The sequence below is a fragment of the Eucalyptus grandis genome, chromosome 10, assembly GCF_016545825.1.
Source record: "Eucalyptus grandis isolate ANBG69807.140 chromosome 10, ASM1654582v1, whole genome shotgun sequence".
NCBI lineage: Eukaryota > Viridiplantae > Streptophyta > Magnoliopsida > Myrtales > Myrtaceae > Eucalyptus > Eucalyptus grandis.
In genome coordinates, this window is record NC_052621.1 from 16,229,619 (window position 1) to 16,239,372 (window position 9,754).

Genomic DNA, 9,754 nt, shown 5'->3' on the forward strand with positions numbered 1-9,754 from the left:
TATGATGCATCCATTGTACACGGTTAAAGCCAAAATTAAGAGAAAGTTCTTTCCCATGCGCCCAATAGCACCTCACGTTGCCACAGCGTTTGCCATGTGAAATGACATTTGGTACAGTTTTGCCCCTTGGTACACAATCGATAAACTTTTGGCTTAATGTTGTCGCTTGTCAATTTTTATTTTACTAGAGATGCTACATTATTTTTAGCTAAATGATTTGTTGATCAACAAACTTTTAGCTTAAGACGTGTTTGTTTTGCGAAAATGATTGATTTAAAAAGTATCTTCTTAAAAATAAGAACTTTTGTCTTCATAAACATAAATAAAAAGATAAATAATTTCATCATTCAAGATAATTTTTAGATAAATTGTTGTGGATATTTTTTTCTTTGACTAGTTATTTCAAAGATTGATATAGACGATTTAAAAAAATAATAATTTTAAAATCATTCATTATCCACAAAATAGACAAAGCCTTGATAGTTTCTCATCTTTGGAAATGGTCCTCTGCCATGTCGCGCTCTCCCATTTCAAACCAAAACACCAACAATATTAGGAAAGTTGATTTCCCTACTTTGGTTGGAAATTTAGTCCAATTGGACTTTCTCAATTTCTATCAAATTTTTTCTTCGTGGTCAAAATTGGATGTTGTTCACGGGCTCAAATTTGGGATTTTTTTTAATGTATAATTATATGACAAATGATTACATTCGAAATAAATAATACATATGTGACGTAAACATTTTGATTTACCATCGGTACACGTATAGTATGTATTTCTCATGTCACATCAGGATTTCCTATCAATATTTGATTTTTTACCTCATGTCAGATGTATTCATGTATATAGATCGTGCTCCCAAAGTCCAGGCCCATACAACACAATGTCTCCTTTTGTTTAAGAAAAAAGTATCAAATTATGATGCAAGCAAATTTATTTGGGATGATTAGGTGGTTTGGTAATGGTCGAGGCAAAGTTCGATTATACACCATTCTAGGCAACATAAGTCCTAAGCTTTTCTGTGATATTTTGACATATATCTACAGTTATGTCTGTATGTGATATAATTGCTTCCTTAGACTTAAATTCATAAAAATCGAATATCAAGTGGGACTCCCGTGAATTTCACATATTTATTCTATACATGAATGCACAATATGCACAGACGCAAATTTAATCTTCCCAAAAGGCTTTGACCAAAGGATAGAATGCCCAAGTTTAGAAAAACTGAGAAAAGGGCAAAACACACGGGCGCACGTGCGAGCATGTCATGCTTGCCCATTAACGGAAGGGGGTGGACGAGGAGAGTCACTCCCCACCACCAACAGTGCACCACCACCTTACCCCCCCATTCCCTCTCAAAGTCAAAGTCAAACATCCCTCCCTCTATCTCCCCCCGCGAACGCAACACGGTTTTGACTCTTAAAAATCCCTTTGATTTCTTCTTTTCGAAAATAATACTTTTTTTTTTATTTCGAAAATTAAATTATCGACTTTTCCAACTCGGGCCGATCCGCCAATAGGAGAAATTGAATATTCGCGATTTACGAGCCAAAAAAATCGAAAAATTAAAAAAAAAAATCGGAAAAGAAAATAAAGCTGCACAAAACCACCGTCAGGCGAAACGCAGTTTCTCTCTCCTCCGCCTCCTCCTCCCTCCCTCCCTCCTCCGTCTCTCTCTCTCTCTCTCTATCCATGCGCGAGAAATGCCCAAAATCTGCGACGACAAGAACTCCTCGATTTGATTCTACGATCCTTCGAATTCCCATTTCTCGGATCGAATCGACGTGAAACGCATGCGCTCGATCTCCGATGCGGTCTCGAGATAGCGGAGACATCACCCCGACAGAGCATTCGCAATCGCCGGGAGATTCGATTGCGGGATCGAGGATCGACGCCGCATCTGATGGTGAACCCCGCGGCGGGGCCGTCGGTTTCCTCCTCATCGGTCGCTAGTTCGTGCTGCGGAGGGCCTGGATTGTCGTCGCGTGATCCCCGCGCCGGTCGCGCTCCCGTCGCCGGGGAGGTGAGGCTGCGGCACCGAAGACCATGCAGCTTCACTTCTCGCCTAGCATGAGAAGCATTACGATCTCGAGTAGCAATGGGTTTGTTGACTTGATGAAGATCAAGGTCGCAGCTCGCCACATCTCCTACAGGACCCTTTTTCATACCATTCTCGTCCTCGCTTTCTTATTGCCGTTCGTGTTCATACTCACCGCTGTCGTTACCCTCGAAGGCGTCAACAAGTGCTCCTCATTCGGTAATGTCTCGTTCCTCGCGTCGGTGTTGGTTTCGTGTGGCAATGTGTAATGGACCTGGACATCGCTAGCCTTTATTGATCCGAATCGGCCGGGATTGGATTATTTGACATTTAGATTAGCCACTTCACGTGTTTGAATTCGTGCGGGTAGATTTGAATATTCTTTGCGCGTGAATTTGCAATAAGAGATGCTATGCCGACGTTGTCATTGAAATGATTGTGTTATTCTTGATGTCCTGTATATCCATCAAGTTTTCCTCTTCTTATTTTTTTTTTTCCTGTTCATGTCTTTGAGATGTGCTTGTGGAGCAGAATGTCAATTCAGCTAAATGCATGTGTAGTTTTGTTTGGCTCTCTCTTCTATCCCAAATTATGTGCACCTGGAATTGCACATGCAAGATGATACTTACTTCTAACTTCAGATTTTGTTCTGTTTCACATGTCTTTTGAGAGGACTTATGGTAGCTCATGAATAAGTTCGTATCTGTCCCTTATTCGTGGAACTCATCATATATTGTCAATTAGAGATTAAATTTTTAATTTCGTGAACACACTGCACCTTGGGACTGTACTTCCATTGAACTTTAAATTGCTCTTACGTAGTTTCGCAACTTAGTTTCTTGAAAGAAAGACTACCTTGAATTCTCTAGAATTTATTTAATTTGTTAGGTTAATTCTGAGATCAGTTCAGTTTATTGTACTATTCAGATACATGTACGAGGACATGTATAGTGCATGAACATCTAGTTTTCTTGAAATTAAGTAAAAGAGATTGGCTATATAAAGGATAAAAGGGGGCGGGTGTTTATTCTTTGTTGAGTTGTGAGACAACCACATCCTTCAATCATCACCCTACTTCTCTCATGATCTCTCAAATGGTTGAGAGTTGTAATGTACGGAACAAAGGTTAATACATTGGTTCAATCGAGAAGAGCCACTCTCCTGAGCATAAGACATATTCTGGCCTTAGCGTCTATGTCCTGGCAAATTTTCTCAAAGTTGATTGAAGTTGGAAGATCCAATGTTTTTAATTAACTAATCTTAGAGGATCCTTTTATGATGATTATTTCAGTTGTAGACTTGTAGTACCTTGACATTGGCTTTCTTTTAATTTTTAAAATCCTTCCTGTGAGTTTCTGGGGAATATGAATTTAAGAAAAATGAGCTCATGTAAGCAATGAAAGGGTTTCTTATCACTAGCATGGAGGAAAATTAATCAAGAATTTGTTTGCCTCTACCTATGATGTGGAATGAACCCCACCCCACCCACAAGTGCAAATTTAGGTGGAACTCTCGTAAAGTAAAGAAAGTAGCCTGTGCAACATGTTGAGTTCAGTTGAGTACTTAAATTGTGTTTTGGTATAATCTACTATGGTCTTATTTCAAAATCAAAGGTTGTGTTATTGGGGCATCAACTTCACCATGCTTGAATTGTGTTTTCTACTTTCCATTGTTGCACATGGACAAGTTACTATCAACTAGCCTTTCATTAGTGGATCCTATTTTAAGCCAGAACTTGGTTCTGTAAAATCAAACCAAATTAATTGCCTTGTATTACTTTCAACTCTTTTGACTTACGTTGTAACTATGAATTTACCATTTTTCTTTAGTAGTTGACGAGATGGCTGGGGGCCTTTGGTTCCTTTAAGTTTTGGTTTATATACTATGTAATGTTTGTCTTGGAAAACTTTCTTGACTATTGTTGGTCTCCTAAGTGCATCCTATCAAAAGAGGGGGAAAAATCCTATTGAGTGTGGATTTTGGAGGATGGCTGAATTACAATGACGCATTATAAGTTTTCCAGAAGATTTTTTCTTTTTATTATTATTATTTTTTTTATTTATGTGACCTTTCAGATCTCATGTTGATTCCATTGCAAGTGTCGTACTTTTGATGTGACTTGCTTCTTCTCAAGTTTCAGATTGTTTAGGCCGGCGGTTTGGACCTAGAATTCTTCGCAGGGTTGATCATTCAGGGGTAACTTCTTCTCTTTTATACTGTGCATATCTTTTCATATTGCATTTTCTATTAGAAGTTTGTGAGAATGGATGAAGCATTTACAATTTTTGTGGTATTGGTGCAACAGAGACTGGTTAGAGACTTTCAGAAGATTCTAAACGAAGTGAAGAGTGCAGACATCCCAGATAATTTGAAGCTTCCAGATTCATTTGATCAACTTGTATTAGAGATCCAAAACAATCAGTATGACGCAAGGACCTTCGCACTCAAGTTGAGAGCAATGGTATGTGTCATGCTACGAAAGGATGGATAACTTGTTGAATCTCCACTTTTGGTTTTTGATCAAGGCATATATTCTCAGGGTGACTATGCATAAAATTAGCCCATTTTAGTATTTGAAGTTTTTGTAAATCATTTCACAATTCTTAGTTGCTTAGTTTTAGATACCTGATTTTAAAGCAGTTAATCCTGGTTTAAAGCCTTACTTACCTGTCCTTATTACTTGTGGACTCTTGTAGTAATTAGGTTGTTGGTTATCACAATTCTGCTTAAGAAATAGTAAATATGCTTACTTCACATTGCCTGCCAACTTGGTTGCTTGAAACCAACTTCTTATGGTGTCTCTTGAGTGTTCACACTTGGGCAGACATTATTGCTAGTTGGATCTTAGTTCAATTTATTGATGTCCGTGCACCTTTTTACTGTAGTATTCTGTTTTCCTTTGTTGTTTCCTCATAACTAAGTTCCTTCCAAATTATCAATAGAGTTTATGTATTATGTAGGATTTATTTTGGGCCTCAAATACTTGAGACGGTGCTTATAATAATGCAAAATATGGTTTTTTTTTTTTGGGTCAATGCAGAATATGGTGTTCATATGGGCCTTTTGAGTTATCTGTAGGATCTGGCCCTTTAATTTCATTCATCAGCATTTAACAGCAGGACAACTATGAAGATATTGTTAAGACATTTCCTAACTGAATTATTTGCTTTTCTCTATAGATGGAGAAATTTGAAAGAGAGATAAGGGAATCAAAGTTTGCAGAACTGATGAACAAACACTTTGCAGCTAGTTCTGTTCCAAAAGGCATTTATTGTCTCTCTTTGCGTCTAACTGATGAATATTCTTCCAATGCTCACGCACGCAAACAATTGCCTTCTCCAGAGTTGCTTCCTTTACTCACTGACAACTCTTACCACCACTTTGTGTTATCAACCGATAACATTTTAGCTGCTTCAGTTGTTGTGGCTTCCACTGTCCAGTCATCTCTGAAACCTGAAAAAGTAGTCTTCCATGTTATCACTGACAAGAAAACTTATGCGGGGATGCACTCTTGGTTTGCACTTAATTCTGTGTCCCCTGCTATCGTGGAAGTGAAAGGCATTCATCAGTTTGACTGGTTAACAAGAGAGAATGTTCCTGTACTAGAAGCTTTGGAGGGCCACAGTAGCATCAGGAATTATTACCATGGAAATCACATTGCTGGGGCCAACCTCAGCAGCACAACTCCGAGAACGTTTGCTTCAAAATTACAGGCTAGAAGTCCGAAGTATATCTCTTTGCTCAATCACATCCGAATATATCTTCCTGAGGTAATTAATTGGCATAGGATTAAAAGTACATCATTCTTAAATTTTCTATTGCTTGGTGCGAACTAAATAGTGGAAATGGAACTCAGTGGGCCATCTACCCTGGTGCTTGATACACGAATGATGTCTGATTTTATCCTGATCTGTGATTGAGATATTATTAATGTTTTGGCTAAAAATATTTTAAAAAAACTAAATGCTCTGAGCTAATTTTTGGTTGGGATTTTCTATCAAAACATCTATAAGTTTGATTCCTTGTGGAGTAGAGAAAGAACTCAATCCATCTCGAAACAATGAGCAATGGCCATAAGTTGATACAGTGATTTATGCATTGCGAGATGGAAGAGAGTCGGGAAATGGTTCAGAGGGTTTTTGAAAGTAGGATTTCTAAGCTCTAATGTTATAATAGGACTTTGCAGATAATACACTTACTAATTTTGTTATCTGCATTCCTACTTACTGTGATTGAGAAATACACCAGATGACAAAATCTGGTACTTTAGCTGATTCTTGAGTTATATATGGACCTTTGTTGTACATTCTTGGTTATTGGATGTATATCCCCTTTTGTGATTGATGCTTCTCTATGGATGTACATCTGATTATTTGTGTTGGAACAGCTCTTTCCTAACCTTGACAAGGTGGTGTTCTTGGATGATGATGTTGTAATTCAGCATGACTTATCTCCACTTTGGGAGATTGACCTTGGGGGAAAGGTTAATGGAGCTGTAGAAACCTGTAATGGTGAAGACAACTGGGTTATGTCCAAGCGGTTCAAGAATTACTTCAATTTCTCCCATCCCCTCATAGCAGAAAATTTAGATCCAGAGGAATGTGCATGGGCCTATGGGATGAACATATTTGATCTTCGTGCATGGAGGCAAACTGGTATAAGGGAAGCTTACCATGCCTGGTTGAAAGAGGTACTGATCCCAATGTCTGTACTGTTGCACTGTTACCATGTCATATGGCTTTTGTCACTTATGACCTCACTTTGTTTAGGCCAGGGAAGATGGAGATAAATGACTGTTAGACAAAGCCTTCATGTAAAATAGCTTTAGTTTCACTTGAAGTGTGCTTCATTTTATGCTCTCTTTGCCCTTAGTGGGAGATCTAGCGCCAGTAAGATTACAAGGGTGTTAGAACACCAAAGTTCCTGCTAGGACCTATAGATATGACTTGCCTAATTACGTGTTATGTCTCATGTATGTAACATACCTTCAATCATATTGGTACTTCAGAAGGAGAGGCCTTTAACTTCATTCTAAATTAGTGAGTACCAGTGGAGTGAGGATTATACTTTTGAATAATTACATCGCATGGATATAATGGTTGATTACCCATTATGCTTTATGTGCAGAATCTGAAGTCAAACTTGACAATGTGGAAACTAGGAACATTGCCTCCTGCTTTGATTGCATTCAGAGGCCATGTTCACCCAATTGACCCTTCATGGCACTTGCTTGGCTTAGGTTATCAAATTAAGACAGATGTTGAGAGTGTGAAAAAGGCTGCAGTAATCCACTATAATGGTCAGTCAAAACCTTGGCTGTACATTGGCTTTGAGCATCTACGCCCGTTTTGGACCAAATATGTTAACTACTCCAACGATTTTATAAGGAACTGTCACATCTTGGAATCATAGTCTATTAGCTGGAAGATCTAGAAGCTAAAGAGATGCGAGTGGAAAACATGTAAATGGTATTGTGGTGCGCATAAATAGCACTAGAGCTCAAGCTTTTCATCAAGACCCATGTGAATCACAAGCAGCGGTTGGCCATATGGCACCTCTGAAGTCTGGCTTCCTTATTGTCCCTCCCCCCATTCGGACATGACTCAACACAGGCTGGAGAATTTTTTGATTCTGTAACATAGCCATTCATTGGATTTTCGTATTATTAAAGATGATGGCCTTGTGATCTGTCCTGAATGGGAGGTCTTGCCTGATTCGGAAGTCCATATGTCTGAAATCAGGCATAAGATGAGAAGTGCGATGGCGACATGCTCATGGTGCCGGTTTGAGTAAATTCTGGGCCAGGTCTTTGTTAGGTTTCTCTATCAGCTCTCCCACACTTTCATGAGTTCTTTTACGTGTTATTAGTTACCTCCCCTTTTGTTTTACTTGCTTGATTACAGCAAATTCTAGAAGTAGATCATGGAGATTTTTTGTAGCGGTTCCAATTTGTTGGGAACTTTTCTTAGGCTGTTTTTGGGTCATTCATTTTGTACAAATCACGAAGTAAACATTTGAAATGTGCAGAAAATTCTTTGAACTACTTCATTATTGTAGGGCCGTGAATAACATGATGTCCAGGGATTGCCCTGCATTTCTTTTAATATCAATTCTGTTTCTACTTTGTCAAGCATTCCCTGATTATAGCAAAGTGATCTGAGCTGTCGATGTCGAACTGAATCAAACCAAAGTGGTTTTTGTGTCTTGGTTCGATTCAAGAGTACTGATTCAAAAGAACGGTTCACAAGACGATTCGATCCTCCTTTGGCATCTTAAGAAGGACGAGATCAGCTTAAGCACGAATTCGGGAACCGTCTTCCCAATCTTTTGTCGTTATTTCTTTTTCGTTTAGATATGAAGTGGCTTAAAGTTTTCGAGTTTGTACTGCTCGAAGTTGCTTTGATTTGCCTTTTGTATGAATGTATGAGTCGTTATGAATGTTGACTTCTTCGTGAAACTAGTATTTTTTTTTTTTTATCTGAAATATCAGTTCAAAAAATAAATAAATAGAAAGGAACACGGTTTATTGTCTTTTTGTTTCATGAAAAGCTTTTTCGTCATTTTTTGGCATTTAATTCACTTATAAAAATGAGTCAATGGAATATGTTTTCCTGCGGTTAAGAGTCCGTTTGTTTGCTAAAAACATTTTCTTTTTTTCATTTTTCGACATTTGGTTCATTTAGAAAAATGAGTCCACTAAAAAACAATATTTTCCTACTAAAGTTTTAATTAAAAAGAATGATTTTCTCTTTGAAAGAATCGGAAAACGTTTTTGATATGACTAGTGGTTGGACTTTAAACTCTGTTTGGATATGGAAACTCCAATGTTGATTTTTGGGTCTCGGCGTTCAAGACCAAGTCTTTGGCAACTGATCCCAAGTCTACTTGGGCCAAGCCCAGGAACTCGGTGCTCAGGCCTTGGCTCCTGATACCCACACCCAAGTCTAATGAGGTCAAGGCATAGGCCCTTGTTGCCTGTACCCAATGCTTTGAAACCCAAACTCGAGTTTATAAAGGTTGTGTTCGGGTCCTTGATGCCCTCAGGCTTGGGTTCAAAAAGGCTGTGCGCGGGTTCTCAACGCTAGAGTTTGGGTCTTCATTATTAAAATGTTTGTTTTTATAAAAATATTTTTTAAAATTTTTTGAATTTTTATTATTTTGATTTTTCTTTTCTTTTCTTTTTTCCTTTTTTTTTTCTTTTCCTTCGTCCTCATATGGTTATCAGCCACGCGCGATGATCAATGAGCTTAGGCCTCACCAGATTGTGAGAGCTCATGGCCTTTGTTTGGTGCCAAGGCTTGAGCTCGTTGAGAGCTCACTTGAGGCTAGCAAGCTTGCAACCTCTAGCGGGGAGGCTTAAGCCTTACTAAAGGCTGCCAAACTCGAGTCTCGCTAAATCAAGTGAGCTTGCGGCCTCTGGTAGTGAGCCTCGAGCTTGCTTGTGGTTGGTTGCCAAATTTTCCTTATCAAATGGAGGAAAATATTTTCTAGGTCTTTTTTAGGTTTTAGCTAAATATCAAAAAACAAAGTCATTTTAGGAAAATGACTTTTCAGAAAATATTCTCCAAAATAATACATTTTTAGGGGAAAAAACTTAGCCTAAAAGTTGATTCTAATCGATTTGAAGTGCATTAATTTAGTTTGGTTTGGCAAGACTTTTAAATCCAACTAAATCGTAACATGCTTTCCATAATGCTCACCCTTATATGGAA

At 38.3% G+C, this 9,754-nt stretch overlaps 1 protein-coding gene across 1 annotated transcript; it reads left to right on the top strand.

The window, feature by feature from the left end:
• The first annotated feature begins 1,632 nt into the window (after window positions 1–1,632).
• LOC104422021 (probable galacturonosyltransferase 14) lies at window positions 1,633–8,152 on the top strand. The gene is made up of 6 exons (XM_010034232.3): window positions 1,633–2,261; window positions 4,183–4,238; window positions 4,348–4,503; window positions 5,222–5,812; window positions 6,430–6,732; window positions 7,170–8,152. The coding sequence occupies exons 1-6, from the start codon at window positions 2,051–2,053 to the stop codon at window positions 7,452–7,454; spliced, it is 1,602 nt and encodes a 533-aa protein (XP_010032534.2). The 5' UTR covers window positions 1,633–2,050; the 3' UTR covers window positions 7,455–8,152.
• Window positions 8,153–9,754: the final 1,602 nt, after the last annotated feature.

What these genes read in the sequence shown, in the direction of transcription:
- LOC104422021 (XM_010034232.3), top strand. Translation starts at nt 2,051, where the DNA reads ATGCAGCTTCACTTCTCGCCTAGCATGAGAAGCATTACGATCTCGAGT. An exon ending in CAACAAGTGCTCCTCATTCG is followed by an intron (nt 2,262 to 4,182) that starts GTAATGTCTCGT and finishes CTCAAGTTTCAG; the next exon opens with ATTGTTTAGGCCGGCGGTTT. An exon ending in TCCGAATATATCTTCCTGAG is followed by an intron (nt 5,813 to 6,429) that starts GTAATTAATTGG and finishes GTGTTGGAACAG; the next exon opens with CTCTTTCCTAACCTTGACAA.